This window comes from Penicillium citrinum, assembly GCF_028827155.1.
Source record: "Penicillium citrinum strain IBT 23319 chromosome Unknown utg000002l:1.0-3833315.0:1.0-3834789.0, whole genome shotgun sequence".
NCBI lineage: Eukaryota > Fungi > Ascomycota > Eurotiomycetes > Eurotiales > Aspergillaceae > Penicillium > Penicillium citrinum.
The window spans coordinates 1743818-1769956 of record NW_026622687.1 but is presented as its reverse complement, the minus strand read 5'-3'; the positions used below and the strand labels follow the sequence as shown (position 1 = coordinate 1769956).

The 26139-nt window shown below is 46.0% G+C and overlaps 12 protein-coding genes across 12 annotated transcripts; 6 read left to right on the top strand and 6 right to left on the bottom strand.

Annotated features, from left to right (window-relative positions):
* Positions 1-62: 62 nt before the first annotated feature.
* On the bottom strand, positions 63-1941 carry N7469_002476 (uncharacterized protein; the record flags this gene model as incomplete). The annotated part of the gene is made up of 4 exons (XM_056641396.1): positions 63-926; positions 1009-1812; positions 1863-1873; positions 1938-1941. The coding sequence occupies 4 exons, from the start codon at positions 1939-1941 to the stop codon at positions 63-65; spliced, it is 1683 nt and encodes a 560-aa protein (XP_056503890.1).
* Positions 1942-2420: 479 nt separating this feature from the next.
* On the top strand, positions 2421-3667 carry N7469_002475 (putative mitochondrial carrier protein (Rim2); the record flags this gene model as incomplete). Its single annotated transcript, XM_056641395.1, has 3 exons — positions 2421-2533; positions 2646-3372; positions 3455-3667. The coding sequence occupies 3 exons, from the start codon at positions 2421-2423 to the stop codon at positions 3665-3667; spliced, it is 1053 nt and encodes a 350-aa protein (XP_056503889.1).
* Positions 3668-4289: 622 nt separating this feature from the next.
* Positions 4290-6919, bottom strand: hrdA (E3 ubiquitin-protein ligase HRD1; the record flags this gene model as incomplete). Its single annotated transcript, XM_056641394.1, has 4 exons — positions 4290-5980; positions 6040-6601; positions 6694-6798; positions 6896-6919. 4 exons carry the CDS (start codon positions 6917-6919, stop codon positions 4290-4292), a joined length of 2382 nt encoding a protein of 793 aa, XP_056503888.1.
* A 1522-nt stretch (positions 6920-8441) lies between these two features.
* Positions 8442-9017, top strand: N7469_002473 (uncharacterized protein; the record flags this gene model as incomplete). The annotated part of the gene is made up of 1 exon (XM_056641393.1): positions 8442-9017. The coding sequence occupies one exon, from the start codon at positions 8442-8444 to the stop codon at positions 9015-9017; it is 576 nt and encodes a 191-aa protein (XP_056503887.1).
* A 47-nt stretch (positions 9018-9064) lies between these two features.
* Positions 9065-9739, top strand: N7469_002472 (uncharacterized protein; the record flags this gene model as incomplete). The annotated part of the gene is made up of 1 exon (XM_056641392.1): positions 9065-9739. One exon carries the CDS (start codon positions 9065-9067, stop codon positions 9737-9739), a length of 675 nt encoding a protein of 224 aa, XP_056503886.1.
* A 1165-nt stretch (positions 9740-10904) lies between these two features.
* On the top strand, positions 10905-11753 carry N7469_002471 (putative GPI anchored glycoprotein; the record flags this gene model as incomplete). The annotated part of the gene is made up of 2 exons (XM_056641391.1): positions 10905-11021; positions 11151-11753. The coding sequence occupies 2 exons, from the start codon at positions 10905-10907 to the stop codon at positions 11751-11753; spliced, it is 720 nt and encodes a 239-aa protein (XP_056503885.1).
* Positions 11754-13706: 1953 nt separating this feature from the next.
* On the bottom strand, positions 13707-14869 carry N7469_002470 (uncharacterized protein; the record flags this gene model as incomplete). The annotated part of the gene is made up of 2 exons (XM_056641390.1): positions 13707-14630; positions 14807-14869. 2 exons carry the CDS (start codon positions 14867-14869, stop codon positions 13707-13709), a joined length of 987 nt encoding a protein of 328 aa, XP_056503884.1.
* A 575-nt stretch (positions 14870-15444) lies between these two features.
* Positions 15445-17224, bottom strand: N7469_002469 (class I SAM-dependent methyltransferase; the record flags this gene model as incomplete). Its single annotated transcript, XM_056641389.1, has 2 exons — positions 15445-15675; positions 15788-17224. The coding sequence occupies 2 exons, from the start codon at positions 17222-17224 to the stop codon at positions 15445-15447; spliced, it is 1668 nt and encodes a 555-aa protein (XP_056503883.1).
* Positions 17225-18449: 1225 nt separating this feature from the next.
* On the bottom strand, positions 18450-20129 carry N7469_002468 (COP9 signalosome complex subunit 1; the record flags this gene model as incomplete). Its single annotated transcript, XM_056641388.1, has 4 exons — positions 18450-19454; positions 19511-19791; positions 19845-19889; positions 20006-20129. The coding sequence occupies 4 exons, from the start codon at positions 20127-20129 to the stop codon at positions 18450-18452; spliced, it is 1455 nt and encodes a 484-aa protein (XP_056503882.1).
* Positions 20130-20778: 649 nt separating this feature from the next.
* Positions 20779-21975, top strand: N7469_002467 (uncharacterized protein; the record flags this gene model as incomplete). The annotated part of the gene is made up of 5 exons (XM_056641387.1): positions 20779-20872; positions 20941-21369; positions 21448-21545; positions 21609-21680; positions 21730-21975. 5 exons carry the CDS (start codon positions 20779-20781, stop codon positions 21973-21975), a joined length of 939 nt encoding a protein of 312 aa, XP_056503881.1.
* Positions 21976-22442: 467 nt separating this feature from the next.
* Positions 22443-23164, bottom strand: N7469_002466 (uncharacterized protein; the record flags this gene model as incomplete). The annotated part of the gene is made up of 3 exons (XM_056641386.1): positions 22443-22799; positions 22904-22998; positions 23062-23164. The coding sequence occupies 3 exons, from the start codon at positions 23162-23164 to the stop codon at positions 22443-22445; spliced, it is 555 nt and encodes a 184-aa protein (XP_056503880.1).
* Positions 23165-24777: 1613 nt separating this feature from the next.
* N7469_002465 (uncharacterized protein) lies at positions 24778-25449 on the top strand (the record flags this gene model as incomplete). The annotated part of the gene is made up of 2 exons (XM_056641385.1): positions 24778-25194; positions 25321-25449. The coding sequence occupies 2 exons, from the start codon at positions 24778-24780 to the stop codon at positions 25447-25449; spliced, it is 546 nt and encodes a 181-aa protein (XP_056503879.1).
* Between the last annotated feature and the right edge of the window lie 690 nt (positions 25450-26139).

Below are 26139 nucleotides of genomic sequence, written 5' to 3'. Positions count from 1 at the left end.
TGTTAGATTCTATGCTCCCGGGTGCATTGATGTGGCAACGTTGCTCTTGATCATCGTATCAATCACGACTCCGCCTCACATTTTTCAATCCGCGCCATAATTTCTTCAACATCTTCCCAAATTCTCTTTCGATTTTTTAGACCCTTGAGGTTGCTCCAATTCTTCTTAATCTGCGTGTAAATAGCGTGCCAATTTGTACTTTCTTTTGGAAGTATCAGCTGATTTGGCATTTCTTTGGGGATTGGAAGCAGATAGTCAACAACCTCTTTAGTTGATGTGTAGTCTTCTCGCAGTCGTTTTGAATAACGTTTACGTTCTTCCTTGAGTAACATCAGATCATTTGCTGTTACTGCTGTCCAGACGGAAGGATGATGAACTCCATCATCATAATGAGATTCCCATAGCCAAGGCATCTCTTCTCGAATAAGTCGTTGCCAAACACCATTTGGAAGTTTGGTGAACACCTTTGAAGCTATTCTTAGGTTGGTGAGATCACCAGCGTTTAGGTAACTGATTATCAGCAGGCATATCTCCGGTGGCATTAAAGCAAATACATCATTTTGCACAGCCAGTGACGAAGCGCGATGGTATTTCGGAGGCTTTGGATTCTCTATTATCTTTTGATTCCATTCCTCTTTTTCTTTGGCTGCATTTAGCAAGATGGTCGGCAAAGCTGGTACGTAAAGAGGATTGGCGGCCAGATACTCTCTGCCTGGAGCGTGATGCCAGAATTGATCCTGGCCTTCGAAAACATCGGCTGATCGAGGGAAACTGTGGAAGTCATCATACGACAGCTCGGAATTACGCCACTTTATGAGGCCCGGGATATTGATGCAATTAAACCGAGTTTTGGATTGGCGGCAGAAGATATCGAAGCACCAAGGGTGAAATGGCATGGCCAGGTCTTCTGAAGTTGTCCATTCAGGCTATTTGCGGTTAGTCCAATCGACATATAGCTCAAAAGCGACTCCAATAATGCGAGAATTAGTTTTTAGAGTGAAAACTTACATCGAAATTGACATTCTCGGCTCGTGGTTGGTTAACTCCACCTTGTGCAGGCCAAACGTATGGACTGCTACAATCGCGAGAAGGCATTCCATCACATAATCCAGACAGAAACCAGTTTCCAGATATTTCCCAGTCGTCGAGAGGAATGATATTCTCCGACTGATCCTGCACAGCACCTTTGTGGACCAAACATTGAGCCGTTCGACACCCTCTCATCTCATCGAGTGATATCGCAAATCCCGAGTACGCATTTGCCTCTGTGCAGGCCCGATTGGGAATATGTTCCAATTCCTCAGGGTCATGTCCATCTGACAGGATACTTGGCTGTATGGAAAATATTCGATCGTCTCGACAACGCTCATTCGAATACCCAAAGTTCCCAACAGGTTCTCCGGGGAATCTACCTTGCGGATCTAGGGTTTTCGCCAACCAGTCTGAGTAAAAATCGACTTCAGAGTCCTCATCCCCATCCCGATCATCATCGTTAGAGTCGCTGTTCGCTTCATCCTCACCGGAAACACTCATCGCATTCACTGTCTCATACTCTGAATCGTATTCGTCAGGCTCGCTGTAGAGACCTTCATCCCGAGGAATATAGTCTGGGTCTTTCAAAATGTCGTCGTCTTCCTTAGGATACTTGATAGCTGCAAAACAGCCATTTTGAGCACAGGTATCTATATCTACCTCGTCAACCCCTGGATAGTCATCTTGTTTGCCAGTGTAGTCCCAGCTAGCTAAATCCGGTTCTCCGGGTTTTCGGCGTCGGGCGATGTTGAAGCTGACACCACAGATGTGGCAGTAGATCTGTTCTTCGTCAGACGGGAGCTCAATGCAGCGGTATAGGACATTCTTACCTCTGAGTAGCCTGGATATATGTTTTCAAGGTTATTGTGTAATCCTTTCAAATTTGATTGACAATCGGTACACACCCATTACTAATAGATTCTAGTCGAATCAGTAGAATTAAGCCGTACTATATCTCTCTGCGAGTTTGTGAGGTTTGAATATTGGCGGATTTGAACGGGTGGAAAATGTTCGTCGGTGCCTGAAAGTCTATATAAAAGCCGTGGTGGAGTGAGCTAGTCATATATACGAGACCTCGGTTATACTTGATCAATATGTTTCTAAGAAATTCACTCCTACTATTTTGCCATAATTCAGATTCATCATGGAAATTTTGAAATAAAGATAAAGATATAATAAGTACTAAATACACCAATATGATCGACTAGGTCCTACTATTGTATACTCTATACTGCATACTGCATACTGTACTACGTATTCTGTATAAATTTAGCGTATCAGCGATCACCGATTGGTTATCTCACGTGACCACGCGAAAACTTGCGGCGGCGCAACATCCAAACGGGAAATTTCTCGTCCATCTTATTTTCTGCAGATGTGCCGTTACGATGCAATCTTCTAAAATTCACGGTCGACCCGCTGAAGAGGCCATTCCGGTCAAGGCCTCTCACGCCTCTCCTAAAAAATCCCATGATCCATGGGTTCACCTACTCGCCGGCGCGTAAGTTTCGACTTTCCCCGTCGCCATCCACGCGGCGACTTTTTCTTAGTCCGGAGCTCAAGATGAAATGCAACAATCGAACCTTTTAACTAACTCTGGGGGTTTTTTTTAGGAGTGGTGGATTCGCAACTGCAATTGCAACATCACCTCTTGATGTCCTTCGAACACGTCTTCAATCTGATTTCTATCAAAGACCCCCTGCACCCTCCTCCGCATCATCTCCGACACCCCCAATCATCGACCCGTCAAGTCATCAACGCACAAGCCATAAAACTACTCGAATAATTAGCAACATCTATCGTGCCGAGGGATGGCGAGCATTTTTCCGTGGATTAGGTCCCAGTCTCGCCGGCGTGGTCCCGGCCACCGCAATCAAATTTTATGTCTATGGAAATTGCAAGCGCATCGGAGCTCAAATGCTCGGTTGCGGCGAAGATTCAACTCTCATTCACGCGCAAGCCGCTATCTCCGCCGGTATTGCTACGTCCACTGCAACAAATCCGATTTGGCTTGTCAAGACACGGTTGCAACTCGATAAAGCTCAAACGAGTACCGGAAATCGTCGGTATAAGAATAGTCTTGATTGTATTCGTCAGGTTCTTCGTCAAGAAGGTGTTCCTGGTCTTTACAAGGGTCTTAGTGCGAGTTATCTTGGTGCGGCCGAGACGGCTTTACATTTGGTTTTGTATGAGCGGTTGAAGGGTATTCTGGCAAAATCGCTTGTTTCACCGGATGGAAAAGATACACCGACTCAAAGGGAGATTACTAGCTGGATTAGTACGACTGGTGCGGCTGGTTCTGCTAAATTTGCTGCTGCTTTGATTGCTTATCCGCACGAGGTAAGAAATGATAACAAAACATCCGTTGTGTTTCGCAGTCTTTGAATATCTCTGTTAACGACATTTTTTTCATCATCTTTAGGTTATTCGTACCCGTCTCCGTCAGGCCCCTCTCGAAAATGGTCGTCCTAAATACACCGGTTTGGTCCAGTGCTTCCGACTCATCGCTAAGGAAGAGGGTATGGCCGGATTATATGGTGGATTGACACCTCATATGGTTCGCTCCATTCCCTCCGCCATTATCACGCTGGGTGTATACGAATTCGTCCTGCGATTTGTCGGCACCTCTGAATGAACATAACAGTCTTCCTTGACCTTCATTCTTGTACAACATTATTCGAAAAAGCGGCTCGCTCTCGTATTGCTTACCTGTTGAAGATGCTGTTGCGAACTTAATTGCATGTACTCTATCTACGGCGTTTCATAGTGGATGGGATCACCACTTTGCTTTATTTTGCTTTTACTTTAGCTCTGGGAATTGTGGATAGAATCTCCTATCTGAAATAACTGTACTATATATACATCATCTTGTGACTATTACCAAAATGAACTTCATATTCCACTTCACATTTCTGTTTTCAAAAAAAAAAAAGTCTGAGTACTTCTACGCGTAATGTAAGTACGCGAGTGTACTATCTTCGTAGTTTAGCGCGTTCAAGCCCAGCTGATATTTGATTCAGAAAAGTATCATTCAAGAACTCTACAATAAATATTCCCAATAAAAAAGTGTACCACGAGCTATTCCATCCCCCTCCAAAAAAAAAAACATCAAAAATGGGACGCAGGAACAAGAAAATCGGGTATGATATTTTGCTTCGACAAAAAAAACGCCATGCAACGCTGATCCAAGAGTTGTAGACGATGCAATCAGGGGAAGAACCCATAAAAAATACAAATCGGGTATGATATCCATAAGTTTAGTTTGTGGTCTCATCTGTTTCCTCCACAGTGGCTGCGCGACCCTTGCCCTTTGAAGATGAATCGGAATATGTGCTATCTTCGTGGGACGCTTCATTGGTGTATGTATGGCTGCTGCCCCAGCTTGGAATCACAGGTTGACTCGTGTTTGGTACTTGCTCGGAACGTATATCTGTCCATTCTTGGGATGGAGAGTCTGCTCGTTGGGTGACTGACGACGACCCTGTTGATGCATCCCAGTTAGGTAAGGGAGAAGACGCCGATTGCGCCTCGGCGCTCGATAGGCCGGAATCAGGTAGAGAAATAGTGTTTTCTTTGGGCCCAGCGTTATCATTTGTATTGCGAGTAGGCATCGCGGATGTCACAGGAGGCTGGGATGCCTGAGATGAGTGTACATTCGTAGGGTCCACTGTTGGCGTGGGGTTTGCACCTTGCGGTGTGTGTTGACCAGCTTGCTCGGCTGGTTCAAGAGGAACGAGTGTCCAACCAGGTGGAAGGGTAAGACCCTCTGGGAGCCGACTATCTCCGGATGTAAGTGTCGAGGATTCGGGCCCAGCAACGAATTGGCGCAGGTTCGACCCCAAAGCGCCAGCCTGTGGTAGTGTGCCAGGTGCTTGGGTGGCTAATGAAGGCATTCCTGGATGCAGACCAGACAGTTCCTGTAGTGTTTGTTGGAGGTCCCTCTGAACGCTCCGCACAAGCCGTAAGCGTTCTGCATTACGGCGCACACTCCTGATCTGTTCAGTAATTTGTTGCTCAATCTGCTGCAATTGAGCTTCCGTATCGTCGAGAGAAGGGTTCGCGAATTGAGGCTGGCCTTGCTGGGGATGGCCTTGTTGAGGCAGACCTTGAGGTGTAACTACCGGAGGACGACGACCAAATCCGAACCCGAACCCAATTTGACGTGCCCCCTGTGGATTGACATTTGCCGCGGGTTGCAGAGGAGCATTTCCTTGATGAATTTGCTGGTGAAGGTTGTTGAAGAGATCTCCGCCGCGTGCAGCACCGAATCCAAATCGAAAAGGACCGAACTGGAAAACGCGCGCCCTGGGCAGTCCGTCTCCTTGAGCACCGGGCTGTCCCGGCGCTTGATTACCAGCAGGTCTGCCAGGATGACCATTGGCGAACATGTTAAGGCCGCCGGCGCCATTGCCAGCGTTATTAGCATTGGCGGCAGCGGCTTCTCGAGCTCGAGCAGCGGCGGTAAGAATCACGGGGCGCCGACAAGTTGGACAATTTTGCTGGCGGGCCAGCCAACTCATCAAACACGAGAAGTGCAATATATGACCACATGGAAGCTTTTTGGGGCGGAGACGTTCTGGAACACGCTGTGTTCCCGCGGCCGGCTGTGGAGCACCTTCTTCCGGAGCCCCTGCGGCTGGCTGAATCGAGACCATCTCCTCGCGACAAATAATGCAAACCTCTTCCCTGGCAACTTCTTCTGCTGTCGCATCGGGATATCTCTCGTTCATGTCCCTGGTCGCATTGCGGTAACGGAGGAAATCCGTGATTCGACGAACAAAAGAACGAATCGTGACAACAACATCGCGTAAGATATGAATTGGCAGCCCGTAGAATGTAAGAAGAATGGCGAAGAATACCAGATACACAATCAGCTTCAAAAGGTCGGTCAAAAGATCGAGATAGAAAACCCATTGAGCTTTTCCTTCCCATCCAGGAACATCAAATTCTAGCTCGTTAATATCGTTCTCACTAGGGAGATCTGTCGGGGAGAGCTCTCTCCGGCACGCGCGTGCTCCCGAATTGCCTCCAATCTTGCTTCTCGAATTTCTGCTCGGCGTTCATCCATCTTCGCCTTTAATTGTTGGCGAGTCACATAAATCTCGGCCAATGCGATCCCGTAACGAGCGGTAGTGGAAGCCGACAGTAGGGTTAAGATTGCAAACTCGAACCCGAACATAACCATCATATCCGGGCGTGGTTGGCGGATAACGGTATTGACGCAGTACCTCAGCATAAAAGCATTGAAGAGTACCGACAATACTAATGAGACGGCAAGGCGCGTATGGAAGAGGCGAGGGTTTGCTGGAGGTTGCTGCTCAAGATATTCCACCCGACCTTCTCCAATCCAGCCCCAAACCTTTCCAACCAAAAGCGAAATGAACATCACTAAAAACCAGCCACCGAGCTCACCCCGGAAGATAGTCATGGCCAAACATGTCTCCGTAACGGCAAACCAAGCCCGCTCATATAATTGTTCCGTTTCGATCGGTCGCAAAGGCCCATATAAAAGTCGCTGTAGCCAGAAGAGAATGAACCCGGTAGCAAGAAGACATAAATTCGTTAAGATCTGAAGGACGAAGCTCAGAGCTCACGATCAGCCACGTTTCCGGAATAACAAGCAATCAAAACGAGTCAACTGTATCAACTGTATCAACGTACCATCAGATTTGCGCTACTCTGTGAAAGATATACGCAGGCCGAGTAAAAATTGGCTCTCTGGTGGAGAGCCTTCAGGAACACACCGGTGGCTAAAGCCACGGAGGCCTAGGAGCTGTCAGCGAAGGTCATTCGGAGGGGGGAACTCATATGAAGGGGAAGCACTGAGCGGAACGTGCAGAAGAGATTCTGAGACAGAACTTACCCCAGCATAGACGGCCAGTCTCATGGCGATACTCCGAGACACGCAATTTGGAATGTCATCAGAGGAGAAATAGAGATCTCGGGGAGCGGGAAACGGGAGACGTGGAGTATTAAGATGTGATAGTTCATTTGGACAGCTTTCCACTCGGCCGCCTCTCCGCATATTACGTCAGCGGCACGTGCCATGAACAACAACTTGTATATAGAAGGATTGAACTTCATATTTGCTCTGGTTTCAAATATAAACACAATCTAGTCATTCAATTTATAAGGTTATAAACCATAATTAGACGTCTATCTAGTATATTATATTGGTCTCATGCTACATTAATATAGCCGTAGCATCAAAACTATCGTTTCTATATCACTCAAAATCACTACTATATATATCCGAGAGCTAAACATTTACATAATTGATGTACAAGATTCTTCTCGTAGAAATTCTAAGGACAAAGAGAAGAACAATGGAGTGATACATTATCAAAACAGCTATAATACACTGAATCCGAGCCGAGAATTTAGAAGTGGTGCTTACAGAAATAGCACACGGTGTTGCGCGTAGTAGAAGTAAAGATACAACTACTAGTTGTATCGGTAGTACCGAGTTCAAAATGTGTAGGCTGAGTCTGACTTATAGATCGGATACTTCTTCCTGTATCATTGAATCATCATGACATGGTACAGCCTAAGTTACAATATAGTCAAGTTGCTGCAGTATAATTTTCGACTACTAATTCGAAGCAGCTGTATACTGAATGGTGGTGGAAGATAGTATGAGAAAGATGAGGGTTTCATGCATGATTAAGAGTGCACATCCATTGTCACAGAGAGGTAATACCTGCACAGACTAAGCTATTACATACGTCTAAAAAATAAGAATAAATAGAAAGAGAAGCTATAATAATTCAATATTATAAGTACATACTTCGTACTTTGTACAATGATGATCTTGTTTACCCCACACCGCCCAGTTATCTGATTAACACGTGACGCCCCGCGTCAGGCCCACGGCTGAAACCCGCCGATCGACGCCTTGATTCTCCCTCCATTTCTCACTCATCCACGCAATGCTCGATCAATGGTGATGGCATCATCTCCAGCGCTATTTACTGCCTCTAGGGGTCAGACTCTGACGTATTTGTTGGGGGTCTGCCCATTCTCCATCGCATTCTTAGTCTTCATCAATTCATCCGTCTCGTTTGTGGTCACTGACCTCATTGGGCTCCACGATGGAGAAGGTGATGCTGTCGGTACCTTAGGCTTTGCGGACGAGTTACTAGCTTTGGCTGCCTGTCCATTGTGGGGTGTACTATCTGATCGGATTGGTGTTCGTCACGTATGTTGCTCATTTCTTTCCCTGCTGTTATTTCTGCACGCGGCTGAAACAAGTAAACATTGATCCATTGCTTACTCGATTCTAGGTATGCACTGTGGGGTATTCTATAATTGCTCTTTCTCTGGTACTTTTCGTGCAGGCCACGAATGTATACCCTCAACTTCTTCTTGGGAGACTCCTTTTCAGTCTTGGTGGTTCAGCCGTGTCGACTATGGTCACGGCAGTCTTGCCAACTGTAACTGGTAAATCACCCAGTGCATATTCCTATCGGGCATCTGTATCGTCTGAGTTGACGATCACCCCCGAGCGATTGCGATCTGGCCGGAGCAGTTCCGGTACTCCCGTGGCATCGCCTTCTGCTCGACTTTCTGGATTTGTCGGATTGTTCGCTGGATGCGGTGCTCTTGTTTCGCTGGGTGCTTTCTTACCCCTTCCGGCTCGATTCGAGAAGTTGGGTCTTTCGCCATCTGAGGCAATTCAGCGTAGTTATTATTTGGTAGCCACGGTGGCTTTGATTGTCAGCCTAATCAGTTTCATCGGTCTTCGCAATCTTCCAGGGGAAGAGGAGAAAGGGTGGAAATCGTTATGGAAACAGCAGTCTTCGGAGGAAGTGGAAGATTATGACGATGTCAGAGCCTCCACGCGCAGATTGCCATGTTGGAAACAGCTAACCACGGCCATGCTGCTGGGATTCCGCAATCGCAGTATTGGACTGGGGTATGTGGGGGGGGTTTTGTCGCCCGGGCTTCATCAGTGGGAATTTCTCTGTTTATTCCCTTGGCTGTAAACCATTACTATCGTGCCTCTGGATTGTGCGACGAACCGCACGAGCCGATGCCGGGGTCGGGCCTTGGAGACATCAAGCGGGCGTGTCCGAAAGCGTACATTCTCGCCTCTATCTTGACGGGAGTGTCTCAGCTTGTTGCTCTTATTGCCGCACCAGCGTTTGGATTTCTCACAGACAAATCTCGACGCTATAACTTCCCGCTTCTACTTGCAGCTCTCGTCGGAGTGGTGGGGTACATGGCATTTGGACTTCTACCAAACCCACAGTTCAAAGCACCCGATGGCAATGGCGGCGTGTTTGTCATCATGGCATTTATCGGAATCAGTCAAATTGGCGCAATCGTCTGCAGCTTGGCAGTCCTCAGCAATGGGATCTTGAGTGTGAGCATCGACGATGAGACTCTGCGGAAGATCTACGAAGAGCAGCATGGCTCACAAAGCGAAGGTGGGGAATCGGACGAGACTCAGTCGCTGCTGGCAGGATCGGTCAATCGTCGGTTACAACATCTGTCGCATCTGAAGGGATCCATCGCGGGAGTCTACTCCTTATATGGTGGGGCGGGCATCCTGTTACTCACCAAGGTGGGTGGACTCTTGTTCGATAAATGGTCTTCAGGCACGCCTTTCTACATCATGGCCCTGTTTAATGGGGCTTTACTCGCGACGGGAATCGTGTGTGGTATAATGAATCATGTTACGCCGAGGATGGCATTTGCTTTCTAGTCTGAAGTTTAAGGCGTGATACCCCCTGATCCCCCCTCTTTCAGACCCCTGCTCAGTAGCACTAATGATGGAGTATATTGGGGCCAAAATTGAGAGTTTTCATGCATCTCATTCAGTGTTGGTTTTCCTGCGCCTAATTGTAGCGCCGTTTCAGGATGTGTAGCGCCAGTAGACTGCAGTCAGGACTCGGTAGTATTTCGTTGTGTGGTTGAGTACTTGTTACTGCATTTCTACAGTAGATGTCAATTATACCATTGGAGTTCACATGAACTAGATCAGCCACCGTAATATTCATTCAATAATTAATTAGATCAATGTCAACTGAATTAATTAATTAATTAAATCGACGAACCCCGGAAAAGCGGGCCTCATCACCTGACCAGGCACTTAATCTTCCACTTCGACTTTCACTTTCACTTCCCAGTTGCCAAACAATCTCTGCTATGGACTGAATTTCTGCTCCTCTTTTCTTCTCGATCTAGACTCTCTAGGCTTTCACAATCGACCTCGTTCTTTGCCGATCCCTCCGTGATATCCGTTCACAATGGAGCGCAATCTCGCCTCGCGCTGATGATGAGCGACCAACAAATTACCTGATCCAGTCATAATCAGCCCAACCCTGGCTCTGACCGGCGTCTATACTCCACCAAGTTTAGTGGCCCCCGTTTAGCTTCAATTAGCTCGAGCCCCTTTTCCACTCCTGCAGGCACTAGAGGCTCGTCGACTCCACCATTTGCTCAGTGAAGGGTTCAACTGGGGAACCCCTGGGGCCTGTTCCTGGGCCTGTGCCTGAACCGTTCCCGCCTCGAGCCTGTCCCATCACACACTAACGGAGTACTTGGCCCCAATCACCACGATGCGATGGTCGCGCGAAAGAAGCAGCAATCAAAACTAGCAGAATTTGCCGTTGTTTGCCAAGGCACACTCGCATGCAACCCGCTTCCCTCGTACTTTATGGGCGTATCGCCCCGGGTCTCTCCCCCCGGTCTCTTTTCTTTCTTTCTTCACGCTGTGCACACTTCCCTTCTTTACGCCAGGCGCTTCGCTGCCGTTACTTTCTTTAATCCAGTCTCTCTTTTAATCAGCCAGTCGCTCTTCAGAAGTTGACCTTTGCTCTCCAAGTACTGTGTACCCGTCACTCGTTCAATCATTTATATTCTTCAATATGCGCTTCCACACTGTCGCTATCATGACCGGCGCTACCGCCGTGTCTGCCAACACCGCCAACCTTCTCCTGCCTGGTTTCCAGGGCCGCGATCTTCAATGCGGTGTTAAGGGCTCGGTATGTCGTTGATCTATGGTGTGGTGTGAAACCGTGTGATTTGGGATCGTGTTGCATTCCTGTCGCAAAGTTGTCGCATCGCAAAGTTACCCGTCTCATAACAAAACAGTGGCTGACCCAATATAACAGAGCGGCGATGCCACCACTTACTTGGTGACCTGCCCTACCGGCACTGGCTCCGAGGCCTGCGGTATCCCGGGTGGTGGTATGACTGCCATTGCCGCGCCGACTTCCATGCAACTGATCAACCCTGATGGCAAGGGCAACACTGCCTCCGTCTCTTGCAACGTTGCTGGCACCACCTCGGCTTCTTGCGTCGCTCAAGACGGTACCGTTACCGTCTCGCACACTCTGGGATCCAAGGACCTCAACTGGATGCCGGTGACCATCACTACCCCGACTCCCACGTCGACTCCTACTTCCACTACTACTGTCGTCCCTACCTCGACATCCACTCCCACCCCGACTTCGACCTCGACTGTGACTCCCAGCTCGACTTCTTCCCCAGTGTCGAGCCCCGTCAAGTCTTCCACTCGTGTGCCCTCGTCCACCCGCCTGGCCACCTCATCGGTGCCCTACAAGCCCACCGACAGCGTCATCACCAACTCCGCTGCTCCAACCCAGTCGGCCTCTTCCACCCCCGTCCCCGCGCCCAACGCCGCCACCTCCCTGGCCGGCAATGGCTGGACCCTTGGTGGTGCCGTTCTGGCTCTGGCTTTCGCCCTGGTTTAAGCCTAACGAATGAACAAAACCAGAAGCCCAAAGCCAACGCTCCCGATATCATTTTCATTTTTTTTCCACCGCCCTTGTCTCAAGACATCAGCACCGCTTTTTCGTCTCACTTTGAAACAAGTTGATGTCGATAATGCGCGACTTCTGTTTTCTTTGGAACGTCATTTAGGGCCTTTTTTTTCTTAAGGGGCAAATTACTTCTAATCGATGGAAACTAATCATGTATCTCTCCCGTTGAGACATATGTACGCTCTCATCTTATTATTTAATGATTGATACCTTTCTCCACGACAGCATGATCTAGCGTGATTCCTGTATTCTATAACTTTCAGTGTATTTTCGTACTGAATTACATACTCCCTCTTTCTCTTGATTCATTATCCTACGAGTATTGCAAGTAATCGTAATTCGTACTGCTGGAAACTACTAGTTTAGGTTGACATTGGAACCGAATGATAATACAATGTACAATATCAAACAGTTCTATACATATAGGTAGTAAGTCGGGCTTCAAGTAGATCTGTCCTTACAATAAACTTATCAATGCAATGTCAATGCAATGAAGGTAAATTATCAAAGTTGACGCAAGGTATCTCCGTATGAAGTATCTGTCAATTTCCATGCCACACTACTGTACCTGTCATTGTCTGTCAACGATACATCACAAGAGGCCCTTGCGCTGAAAACGTTAAATAAAGCTAGGGACGACCAAGGACATATAGTATGATTGGGTGATTTGTACTGTATTGATTGGATTGAATTGATTTGCCAGCTCATTAGATTTATTAGTATCATATTATCTCAAGTTTCGAGTCCAATCGGGCTTAGTTATTCATGTGTGTTTGTTGTGAGTTTTTGTCATGTGGAGAGGTGATCTGAGATAGTTAGCCCTAACTCGAGAGCTCAGTTAAATGACTCGGATATTATATTGATTATATTAAATAGTAAGAATAATAATGATAATTCATATTCTACCTTCAACGCTAAAATATGCTATGAATCAAAATTTTACTTTAAATATTGAGAATAATAGACCCTGAAAGAAACCCAGAACTCAGAAAATACACCCCATCATAGCTAACCATGCATGATCATCAATCATCGACACATTGAAAATAATCAAAATAATAGAAAAAAAAAAATTCTTCAACTACTTCAGATCCGAATGTAATTCGCCGAATATCAAAACTTCTGTGTAAATCGATCCTTCAAACGTACCATCAAAGGAGATTTCTCCCAAAGAAAATAAACCTCCTGATCGACCCAGCTCTCACTAACGGGACAAAGTTCCACATCGAAATTCCAGAATAATTTGCATAAGATAAGTCGGATTTCTGCATATGCGAGACTTCATCATTATTAGCTTCGTTTAGTTTGAGTAGGGTTGGTAGAGATGGGATCGTATACTTTTTACCTAAACATCCACGAGGTCCGTAACTAAATGGTTGAAGCACATCCTTACTATCACCGGCAAAACGAGTGTCACCGAGGCATCGTTCCGGAATGAAATCATTGGGTAAAGCGAAATTCGAAGATGAGTGGTAAGATGCGTAATGGTGCATTGCGACTTTTGTCTTCTCACTCTAAGTGTCAGTTCCAGAACTAAATGTAATAAATAGATGGCTTTGTTAGAGATCTTATACGTACACCCCCAGGAATGTATTGACCATCAACATAGGCTCCTCCTTTCGGGACGATACGAGATAAGCTCGTTACGAAAGGAGGGTATATGCGGAGAGCTTCCTCGATGACAGCGAAGAGGTATTTCAAAGAGGCGTTTGTACGGAATCTCATTTCTGCTTCACTTTTGAAGGAGGTGCGTATTTCATGTACGAGTTGGGTCTTTGCTTGTGGGTTTTTGCATAGGTAGTAGATGCAGCCTGATAAACATGTAGCTGATGTTTCACTTCCGGCGATGATGAGACTATATTGAATTTCAGCAGGTTATTCTCTCTACCCCCCCTTCTTCTTTTTAAGTGTCTTTGCACATGGAGATGAGGAGGTTACTCCATACATAAATGCGTTGGAGTGGATTTCAGCTCGACTCATAAGTCGCTGATTATCGCAATATTGACCTTCCATCCTATTAAGTCCATTCTGTAAAATCGCGGAAATAAAATCTGGTCGAGAGATACTCGTTTCTAGTCGTCGATCTACCTTGCTTGCTGCGAGATTGAAATGTTCTTCTGCCTGACGAGTCACATTTGTTGGGATAAATGCTTCAAGAAGACCGTGCAAGATAGGAAATTGCATTGTCGCCCCGACGACAGCGAGCATCTTGATTGAATTGAAGAGAAGGCCGATCCATGGATGTAAACGACTATCCTTCAGACAATCAAAGGACTCGCCGAACATTAAGTCTCCCGTGATATCGAATGTGGTGTAATTCATCCAATTCAGGATATTAATTCTCGATGGGTCTTTTTCGATTTCGGCTCGTAATTTGCTGATCATCGTATCGACGTAGCCCTGGATAAGACCTTCTTGATCTTTTAGAGCTCGGGCTGTGAATGCTGGTGCTAGGAGACGTCTTTGTCGGGCATGGCTATTGTTGTCGATTGCAGAGAGGATATGGTGTGTTCCGTTTGCAGGTGGGAGGTAATGACTCGGGTCCTTTGCAAAACAGCCACCTGGTCCTTGGCCGTAGACATCACGAATTGCCCGTGCTGTGTTGAAGGCTAGTTCGTTTGGACTGATCCGGATGATTGGCCCATATTTTTGATGCAGGGCTGTGATGTCGAGGTGATTCTTGCCCCGAATGACTGATAACTGCAATGGAATATTGGAGATGGCCCAGAGTTTTGGACCGGGGAAGACGCTTAGAGGGGATATGTAGAGTCGGTAGCAACAGATGAAGAAGGCGATTGTGATTGCTAACTATATCAGACGTAAGTGAAAATACGAAACATTGACTGAGCTAGGGTCTTGAGAGACAGGGTCTTGACTTTGCACAAAAGGATGGGAAATATCATTGGGGGTAGGTTGGGCAAGATGATGTAGGGTCCTGCAGCTGCAATGGGAGGGACGTACGGGGGGGTTGCGGCACAACTTACTAAGATTCCCGCAGGAAGACACCAGATTGGGGAAATTGAGGTTGCCCAGGATGAAAGCATCATGAGATGAGATTGCAGAGTGGAGAGGATACTCCCCAGCCCGATGCTGAACAATCCGTCCATGGTTTTTTACTTTCTTCCAGCCATTGAGGGGCAGGGAGCTGTGAAGGAAAAGATATCTGAGGGAACCTGCTTTGCAAGACTGAATGATTATTGGATAATGAGATGATAGTAGCCGAAGTGACACGGAATTAAAAGGTTGTCCGACGGTGGTTGAGATGGAAATGAAAATGAAGAAAATGAAGAAGAAAATGAAGAAGAAAATGAAGAAGAAAATGAAGAAGAAGAAAATGAAGAAGAAGAAAATGAAGAAGAAGAAAATGAAGAAGAAGAAAATGAAGAAGAAGAAAATGAAGAAGAAGAAAATGAAGAAGAAGAAGAATGGAAGAGGAGGAAAGTAACGACGACAATTACAAGATTCGGCATGATTTCTCACTTTTTCTTTTCTCCCCCGTGACTGAATTATTTTCCTTCTGGAACTTCATATATCCACTATCCATTATTCATAGGTCTCTGACAGCTACAATTCTCCGAATTACCAGTTCAATTGCCGACTCACCTATGACCAACAGGAAATATCACGGCTTTCGACCATACACAATGTGCAGATTGCAATACGTGTGTACCTCGGGATTTCTCAAATCTCTACGTACTCCAGCAAGAAATACCTGGGTCTGATGATTGGACCAGCCAAGGACCCGAGTAAACAGAGCTAGCGAGTAAGCTTCAACTGCCATCAACAATGAACAGAGATTATATCGGCCAATTTGTTTCTGAATAGGGTCATCATGCCAGGCACTTGAAGGGACCTAAAGTAAATCACACAAAGGATCAGTTGATTAGGGAAAAAAAAGGATAGAAGAAAAGGAAGAAAGGCAAAAGAGTCATCCCGACGAATCGGATCATCAAAGGACGTCGTACCTTGTACACCTCATCTCGGACATCTTCAAAACCAGCCTCGATCAGCCGCTGCCGATGTCCCTCAGCGATATTCATGGGTCGGTGAAACGCCTCACTGGCCGCATGCAGCTGATCGAGAAACTCGCACAACGTCGGCGCTAAACGTAAAGAATCATCGTCCGATTTAAGAGTCACTTCAAATTCCTGTAACTCAATCCAACCACCAGGTCGTAAATATAGATATGACTGATGAAGTAACCTGTTCCAATCAGCAATGGCACCTCCCAGATCGCGCGCATGAATGAAATCAAACGGTCGACTGGTACTGAATAGCCAGGATGATTCGGCGTCGTCGACAATAAAGCGGAGATTTGGCGGAACCCAGGATGGTTGGATTGGACTTAGATCTGTACCGATTACTTCGGCGGATGGGTAGGAGTCTGCGAAGTCGATTGCCCAGATACCCGTGCCAGTTCCGATGTCTAGGACACGTTGGGGGGTTGTGGGAACGGGGGCACGGAATAGAGAGCCGTTTAGAGTTAGATTGCGGACGTGGTGGAGGAGATCTTGTCTATCTTGTTCTGTTTCGTCGTTTGGGAGGACGTAGTGGCCTTCTCGGTAGGAATGATATCGTCGGCCGTTCTCGTAGCAGTAGTCTTTCACATCTGAGAGGAGGGATGCTGTGTAGCTCGATGTGTCGGAATGATAGTCTTCGTCGAAGACGGAGCTGTTTTCGCCATTTGTTGATGCTGTTGAGGATTCATAGCCTGTGTCCTCTGCGCTACTGGTATATTCGGCGTCATCTGGAGGAAGATGAAACTCTGTCTCTTCCTGTGGCTGTTGCTGAGAAGAGTGGTTGGAAGCCCCGGCAGTTGGTGAAGTACTAGACTCGATTGCAGAGACAGGCACTGTTGATGCTGCTGCCCATGTAGATTCCCTTTCCAAAGATTCCGTAGTCAATGGTCCTCGTTTATCGTGTGTCCCTGTGTTGACGGGGTCTATTCGTCCAAGACCATCTTCTTCATCTACCATTTCTTCAGGTATCGGATCTAACTGAGAGAAGGACGAATGCTCGACATCAGCATCCTCAGACCCCGGCGCTTCGACTTGAATGCCGACCCTCAATTCCGTCAAAGGAGCCAACTCGGGTATCATACCACGAGGCTCGTCTGGCTCTGGTCCCGATGCATCTGATTTCTTCAAAGAAGGCGTCGATGAAGAAGACTGTTCTTGACTGTCAGCATCCTCATGTTGAGTCTTTATTTCGCTCTCATTGAACAGCACAGGTTGAAGTAGTAAAGGAGATGGAGAAGATTGAAGTTCTTTCGGCCGTGGTCCAACAGCCATGCAAGATTCTGAATGCGGCTCCGGAGAAAAGGAGTGTAAAATAGCAGACGAATTTGGGCTTGTATTTCTGTCATCGCGTGAGGATATACCCTCATCAAAGGGATTGTCCATGGTCATCGTCCTTTCTGTTTCTTAAGAAAAAAGGGCTACCCTGACCCCATCGAAACTTGAACTTCAAAAAGTATCAGAATGTGTAGCTAGATTCGAAGTCTGTAGTACACATTTCCGCGGGGGAAAAAGAAAGAAGAGATAGTCTAGTAAGATAGATTGACTGGGGCCTTTTTTTTTTGGCTCGATCTCTCTCTATCTACTTTTTACCGTTTCTGTTTGTCTCACAGTAACGTTTCTCTTGTGTTGCGGAATCGGATGGGTCGTGACTAGTGTAGCTGGTACAATAGGAAATACTCGTTCAAGATATTTGGTATATTCCCCGCGTGGAAATGAGTAAATAGAGAAATGAGCAGATTTCTATTTCATGGATCCCAACTCAAGGAGTCATGATGCAGTGAGGATACAGTATAAAAAAATTCGAAATTCTTCATGGAGGTTGGTTCGGAGTTCCACGGCCGTTCCAAACTTTGCTTTGTCTGCAATTTCTTTTTTCGGAGCTGGGAATAACATCGAATGCGATCGAGATTAAATGTACAGATTTTCAATGGTTCAATTTAAAACTAATTTATTCTCGGATATATTTATTGATCTCATAAAAAATTGAAATTATAACTAAAAACCACAGGGGAAATATAGGAGAATGCTACAGTGTCTGTGGCGTTTTTTAACGTAGGACAGAAGGAGAGGATGGAAATGCGCCGAATTGCGGTGACGACTGTAAAGAACAAAATATCTAGTACGACTGGTCAAAACTAAAGTATGCTCACTGTTCTATCATATATCTGAGACAGATGAGAGGATAAAAGAATACCCTGGAATCAGTTTTGATGGTGAATCTTCTTCATGACCTAATCCGCCCCGCTCCGCTCCGCCTGGTCTGCTGTGGAATTCGGTGTGTTCTGTACTTCAATGTTTGATGTCGTACTACTAGGAATATACATTGCTGCTTTATTATCCAGGAACGGAGGATTCCAGAAAAGACTTTGACGAGCTGCATTAATTCTTTGAGGTCTTCGATATGATCCGGGTTTTCCACTTGGATTACTCTCTACTCGACAACCTGTAAGTTGCGCTTTAGGGCCGAAGAAAAGGGAAAAAAAAAATTCCATGGCAATCGTTCTGGATAAAGTTTATTGTTCTACTAGGCTTTATCAAGTCCATTCATTTCGGGTATTATTCATATCTCATTCACTCATTCACCTTCCAGCAGAAAGGGAAGATCTATCTAACCCACCACTCCCCGCCGATAACCACCTTTTCTAGCGGCAACTTGTTGTCGTGTGCCTTGTTCGGAATTACCTTGCACTTCCAGTCCAGCATGTAAGACCGCGGCGCGGATGATACGCGTATGCGCTTCTTTATTGAAAGCACTCAGGCTGTCCAGAGTATTTGCTTGGACCTCAGATCGTGGATCGGCCTGGGATGACACAAGAAGACCTCTTTCTAAATCAATACGGGTATCAAGAACACCTTCCTTGATTAGAGAGATGAGTTCCTGAACAAACGGAGAATTGAGTCCGGTCGGTCGGGCTTCTCCTCCTACCACGTCTGGAGCAAAGATAGCTGCCATCGAGTCAAGCGTCACGCGACTAAAGGGCACCATGTACTGCTGAATAGACTTAGTGCGGATCTTGGTGTAGAGTGCTGGTACATGGCGCTGTAGATTCAGATCGAGGAGATAATCAGTTCGGTAGTTGTCCAGAATGTCGAGACAAGGGCGGTACTTGGAGTTGCAGAAGAAGGCAATGGCTCGACGAATATGTGGCTCCAGTTCGAGAAATTGTCGGAAAGTGGGACTATCTAAGACAAGCTTTTGCAGTTCGTTGCGGTCCATTGAAGCTAAGGCACAGAGTCCTCCGTAGACGGCGATGTCATTGGGTGTAATCATCTCGTTGAACGTGTCGCTCAAAGAAGGGTCCACGGCCAGAAAGCTCGTAGCTGCATCCCGGAAAGACCTTGCGTGCATCTGTGCAAGACCCAGAGCAGCCAAGATCTTTGGCTGGTTCTTCAGAAGATCCTCTGGCTTCGACTGGGAGTTTCGTAGTCGATGGACGTTAGATTGCACGCCCATCCAGTCTCCGCGCTCGGCAGATACATTGACCATTTTGAAGAGCATAGATGCAATATGGTTTGGTGTTGTGCAATAATCTCTCATCCGTGAGTACGCTTTTGATGCAGCGAGAAGGTCCCCCGTTTCATAGTAGTGATTGCCTAGATCTTCATTCCCCATCTACTACAATTAATACCACAGTGAATGAAGTAGGAGGGAATGAGGTGAATACATACGCGAATGCTTTCCTTGATCAGGTTATTCTTATACCCTCGGAGCTCATGTTCTAACCGATCACTCTGAGCTCTGACAGATCGTTGAACTTCTTGGACCCACGCAGAGTCAAGAGAAGCCTCTTTCTCGCCCGGAGCAACCTCCGCCAGCGCACGAACAGCCTTCTCATACTGCCCTACATCCCTTCCAGCTTTTGCTTCTGATATAGCGAGTTTGAGAGCGTCGACGGCAAGGAGGGTAGAAGTGTTTCCGATAAGGTAGAGGCGGTTAAATCTGGTGCGACCTGATCCACCACATTAGATCAACAAAGAAGCTAATTATACTAGAGAACCTCACCGCTATAGTTGGCGATATATGATTCGAGGTCGAATTTGGGAGGATCTAGTTAATATTAGCTTGCGGTTCTTGCTGTCGCTCATTCCGGGTAGTCGAACGCGGGGAAGCATCGAGAGCTATGACGCTTCCCCTTTCCCCGCTTGTGATGAGAATTCATGTACCGTCGACCTTCACTGGTTTAGGAGAAAGTGTACTTTCTACCTGACCGAGCTTCGCACCTGAATTAGCAGGCGTAGTAGAGGAGCCTACTTGAGCCGGAGCAAAGGCATCTGGCAGTGTGTCCATCCTGCTCAGCCAGGCCTTTGGGAGGGTCGATGGGTTGGAAACTCTGGTAGTTTTCTTGATATGCAATATACGGTCAGTTCAGAAGCTTGGTATTTCAATAAGACTCATATGAAAAGGACGAAGAGGGTGCTAGGAGGTGCAATTGCGTAAAATGATAGGTCGGTTGTTGTCGTCCAAGTCAGGCTGGCAAGGACGGCAAAACTATACCGCTCTGCACACCGACTTGTAAGGCTTGATGCCTTAGTGCCTTTATGCCTCATTACACCATATTAATGCCTCAGGTGTCTATGTGGTAACCTCCCGAGGCGCATTTGGGCCGAGGATGTTCATTGAGTAATCAATTAATCCCATCACCTCAAATACTCGGAAATCCGCTATGCTCGTCCGTTGATTTCTGATTACCATTCTTTTTGTGATTCTCTAATCTCGGTTTCGGTAGATTCACAGCTTCGGTAGTGCCAATGCACATTTGCTATATATTTGTGGACTAGCCAGCACATATTCCAGATATCACATTGCTTAAGCTAGTGCAGCTTCCACTTCACCTCAACCTACTTGAGCCCTTGTCACTTCAATTCACCCACCAGCCTTGACAATATTCATATCACTCGAACATAAAAATACCTACCAGCTAAGATATACTACTATCATGTCTTCCAATCAGCCTGTAGCCTTGATCATGGGCGCCTCCCGAGGCATCGGTCGACAAGTTGCCATCGACCTATCAAAGAATGGGTACACAGGTACGAAACATACTCAACAAAAGAAACATACTCTACTAAATACAACCAAAAAACTAATATTAAAAAAGTAATGCTGGCGGCAAAAACAACCTCAGACGCCACAAAAACCACCCCATTCCCACCAGATCCAAACTCACCCCAATCAACCATTACCACAGTAGAGCGTGAAATCCGCGAAGCAGGCGGAACAGCAGGATCCGTAGCCGTCGACGTGCGAGATGCGACGCAGGTCCAAAATGCCGTAGACGAAACAGTTCGTCGATTCGGAAAATTGGACGTTCTTGTCTATAATTCCGGGGCAATTTGGTGGTCTTCTGTGGAGAATACGCCATTGAAGCGATTCAGATTAATGCAACAGATTAATCCGGAAGGACTTTATGCGACTGTTCAGGCTTGTTTGCCTTATTTCGAGAAGAATGGATGGAAGGGGAGGATTGTGGTTGTTTCGCCGCCTATTTATTCGCGATTTTTTAGAGGGAAGACGGCTTATGCTATGGGTTTGTATTCTTTTCCTACCAGGGCTGCTTTAGTCTGAAATGAACGGTTATTGAGAATTGGCTGATGGTTGGCTATAGGTAAGGTGGGAATGAGTGTATTGGTGAAAGGTCTTGCTATGGATTTCATGCGTCAAGAGCGGAATGAGATGGCTATTACGAGTATATGGCCTGCATCGGTATGTTGAGAATAATCCGGAAGATTATGATTTATCTAATGCCGAGTTAACGGCTTCCTTCAGTCTATTGAATCAGCAGCAACAGAGCACAATAAGGCATCCGATAAATCTTACAAGAAAGATCTGAGGAAACCGGTATGTTTTGTCTATCAATTGGATCAAGACCTTGCTGATAACAGACCAGACTATTTTCTCTGACGCGATTGTCGAAATGCTTCGTGCTCAAGCATCAACCGTGAATGGACTACTAGATACAGATGAAGATTTTCTTCGTGAGAAATGCGGTGTAACAGACTTCTCCAAGTACAGTGTTATCCCTGGCTCAAAGCCACGCCGAATTATGCCGGCCAGGTTCCCCGTATTGGAAGTTGCTGAGCAAGATGATGAGGGGCAGAGGATGGATAGTACGAAAATTCGGGCCAAGATGTAGTGGGACTGTCTTGCGGGAGATGCAACTAGATATTGACATTCGGCTTCGTGAGTGGACTGGAGGTCTGAGCTTATGAAAATGAACAGTCTGTCCAATCGAAATACATATGGTGGAAATCTGTGTAACGGTTGATTCCAGCTGGTATAGTCGCATTGTAAATAGTCAGGTGGAAAGAAGTCATCAGTGGCATTCAGATTAATTTGATGATAATAATAGACGTTGAAGTAGGCGTAGATGTAGACGCTCATGCTGATGCAAGTAGAGTAGAGAAAAAAACAGGAGAGAAAAGTAAGAATAAGATCAACAAGCCGACCGAGAAATGACATAATATCGACGAGTCAATAACCACTGATTAATTTTGATATCGTGAGAGAGAGAGAATGAAGAAGAAAATGAGAAACGCCGTAGACATGACAATGGATTAAAAAAGGGTAATGGCCCATATCCAGACCAAACATACTCTCTTCTCACAGGAGAATGGCAAAACCAGCAACGAATCCACCAACAAGAGCACAACTACCAACAACATGGCCCATCTCAAGCGAGAAACGGGTTGCAGCCCCGGTAGCCTCTTTGGTATTGATGCTGGGCATGGTGGTACTCGTAGTAGCGGCCGCTGAAGTAGTGGTAACATTTACGCGTTTGGGATCTTGAGCTCCGCACGGGTGATCAGATCGACAAGCGTCGGCGCAGGTATTTGTGGAACAAGCTTTGGTGCATTGATTGTTTGCTTCTGTGCAGATGTAGTAGGCCATTGTTTGGGAGTACTCGGATGCATTTGGTGAGACGTTGTTACTGCAGATGCATGAGTAGGCTAGTGTGTCCTGTAGAATTGTTAAAGGGTTGTACTTGTATTGTATTCGCGGAGTACTTGTGCAATAGTATTCTTGCTTGGGGAGAATTGGAATGGGGATGCGGCTGGACTCACGGCGGAACAGGTATTTTGGGTTGGAGAGCCTGAAGCTCCGGGTAGTTGGAGACAGATGAGTGGACAGGCGGCTTTTTGGGAACTGCACCAGCTTTCTGTTGCGATGTTAGATGTGAGTTGAATGGGGGGATTCGTTGTGGAATGGAATTTGGAATTACCTCGAGTTGGTTTGGGGACTGAGCTGGGGTCAATAGATTGAGAGGTGGTTGGTGTGAGGAATGAAGTCAGGGCGAGCAAGATGGGGATAGCTGTGGACAACATTGTGGTTGCTGTGTTAGGGGAGGAGGAGAAGGTGAGGATGAGGATTGAGAATGGTCGAGAGAAGAGGAGAGGAAGAAGAACTTAATAAAAGTGTCAGTGGGCAATGACAGAAAGGTAAAAATAGGACGGAATGAAGGAGGCAGACGCCATGTCTTAGAACTTACGGTGAATGGAATAGAAGCCGAGAGGGAAAGTGACAGTCAAGGAGCAAATGGCGAATGGATAAATGAGGGATAATTAAGGGAGAAGATAAGAAAATATTTTAATTGAAAAGAGAAAAGGAAAAGGGAAAGGGAAAAAGGGAAGAAGAGGAAAAAAAGGAGGGTTTACTGATCACGCGCATATAGAAAGTGTCTAGCGGGGGGCACTAGTGGCTGATAGAAGTGATACTGCAGATCCACTGGAAGAATTAGTGAGTAGAGTATATAGGAGGTAGAGTAGAGTAATATAGAGTAGAGTAAGAATGTATATATCTAGAATGATGAGTGGTTAGTATATAATTGATGATTGGTGTCGATCCGGGGTATACAATATACATACAGTGTAGTTGATGTAGATCAGTATCTACTGAAGTAGCAGTAGATACTGAGCACTAATGATAGATTCACTCCGCTGCCACGTCAGAATTGCAGATAAACCGGTACTTTTACAAACACACATCCTTAGCCGGACTGGTTAATATGCAAGACTAGTTCAAATATACACCATAATTTACAAATTGATACTTGTTGACACTTGTTGATTGTACAAGAACAAACTGCGAATGTCTCAGTCGATCAGCACTTGACTAAATCGGGTTAGCGTATTACTTGGCGTGAACCCTCAATCGATACATACATAGTACTCCGTATAGTTAGTTAGTAGAAGCAGATAGTTATATAATCAAATATAGTTATAGCTTTAGAATTAAGTATTGATACAGTATATACTCCAGTTGTTAAAGTACAAGGGTCTGATCTAAGTTATTGTGACAATGAATACTGACACTAGCGTGATGTAATTAAAAGACTGGAAATGTCAGATGACCATATTTCATATTTCATAGTACACTAGTGCAGAGGTTCAAGTGGCAATTGCCACTATCTAGTACAATTAGCATGGGTTAACACTGATATATACAGTAAATTAAGAATACATTTAACCCAGATTGATGGTCAGAGTAACGATTAATGAATGGTTCATTCCATCCATAATTGAATAATCCCATACTTGTAGTAACCCCGTCAGTTCATGAGTGAAATCCGCTGAGTAAGCACAACACGTCTCCAAATCCACCCCTTCAACAGCTCAAGAAACACAAGCACATCCCCGCATAAACGCAATCATTTCAAGTTCCAAGGTGTGTTACACTTTCACCTACACTTTCACAGAGGAGAAACAATCGCCCCTTTCAACCCCCCGGTCCTCGAAAAACCCTGGCAGAGAAAGTCAACCCGAGCCTTGCTAGCCTCCCTAACCCCCGCATGGGCCCGCTGAAGCCACTGAAACAAACGCACCTCGGCTCGACCCGAGAAAGCTAGACCTTACCGTACGAAACTAATCGATCACTTTCTTATCAGCTTGCACCGTATACCGAATACCGTATACCAGACGACCCCGTCAATATCTAATGGATGGAGTCAGGTACTGAGGAGGCCGGACCGGTTCCACCGCGCTCCTCGCCTTCGCCTTCGCCTTCGCGCTTGCAAGGTGATACCGATCCCCACGCAAAACCACCCCTAGTTCCCCTCAATACAAACCCACAAGACCCCGAACCAGCCAACGAACCAAGTGACAGTCCTCCACCTTCCAACCGACCCATCTCCGGCGTCGTTCCACCATGGTGGCAACGACATGAAAGAAATATCTCCACAACCTCACAAGCTTCCCTCCGAAACACGATAACACTGGAAGATCATACTGCGGATCCTAATTCAGAGACTAGTCGTGGGTTATGGGCTCGTAGTGTTTCTATTGATGATTATTGTGTTGTGCAGGGGATGGGGGTTGGTGCTTATGTTGTTTGGAATTGTACTATCCAGACTCTTGATGTATGTTTCGCCTGCTGCCTTCCAGCTGCCAGCTGCCTGTCTGTCTTGACAGCATTTGTTGGCAATTGCTGGCGATAGTCTTCACGGACTAGGAAAGAAATGCTAATGCTAACTATGATTGATTAGGGCGGTCCTATGGTAGTACGAATACGATACTCCGAATTCGACGACCTACGTACTCGACTCGTTTCATCATTTCCACATGCGAAAAGTGCTCTTCCTTCTCTTCCTCCGAAGAGTGTTCTTTGTATGTGACTGCATCCCTGATCTACCCAATTAAAGCAAAGTAGGAAGGAAAGCAAAATCAATGCTAATCTTGCTAGTTAAATTTCGATCGAAATTCCTTGAGAATCGTCGGGTTGGTTTGGAATATTTTCTCAAGTAAGTACTCTCTCTCTCTCCCTCTCTCTCCGGCTTCCATTTAATATGAATGATACCAACGGGATGTAGTTGCGTTTTATTGAATCCGGAATTTTCAAGTTCGCCTATTGTAAAGGACTTTCTTTTTGGGAGGATGTCATAGGGATTGGCGTCTTGAAGTTCTTTTCTTATTGTAAAATACCGCATTCAGGATTTATCGGGTTACTTTTTACTTTTTACTCTCATTTAATGACATTTAGAAGTACTTTGAATAAGTGGATATCATGAGTCAAGTTCTAATTGATCTAGCCAGCCTTGATCGGATTCTGAATTTGTATGGTCCGAACGAGCTTCATTACGTGATTCTATTCGCACTCAAGAGCATAGAGCAGAGGGAAAGAGAGTAGAAGACAGGCTAGCGAAATGAGAAGCAATCCGAAGAATCATGCATGACAAAAGAAATAGATGAGGGAATGACGGTATTCGCTTCCGAATAAAACGCCTAGCTATGATACAATGAACAAACTTAGTATAATACAAACAAGAACAAAGCAAACAGATCCCGATCTCTGGCCATTCACAATA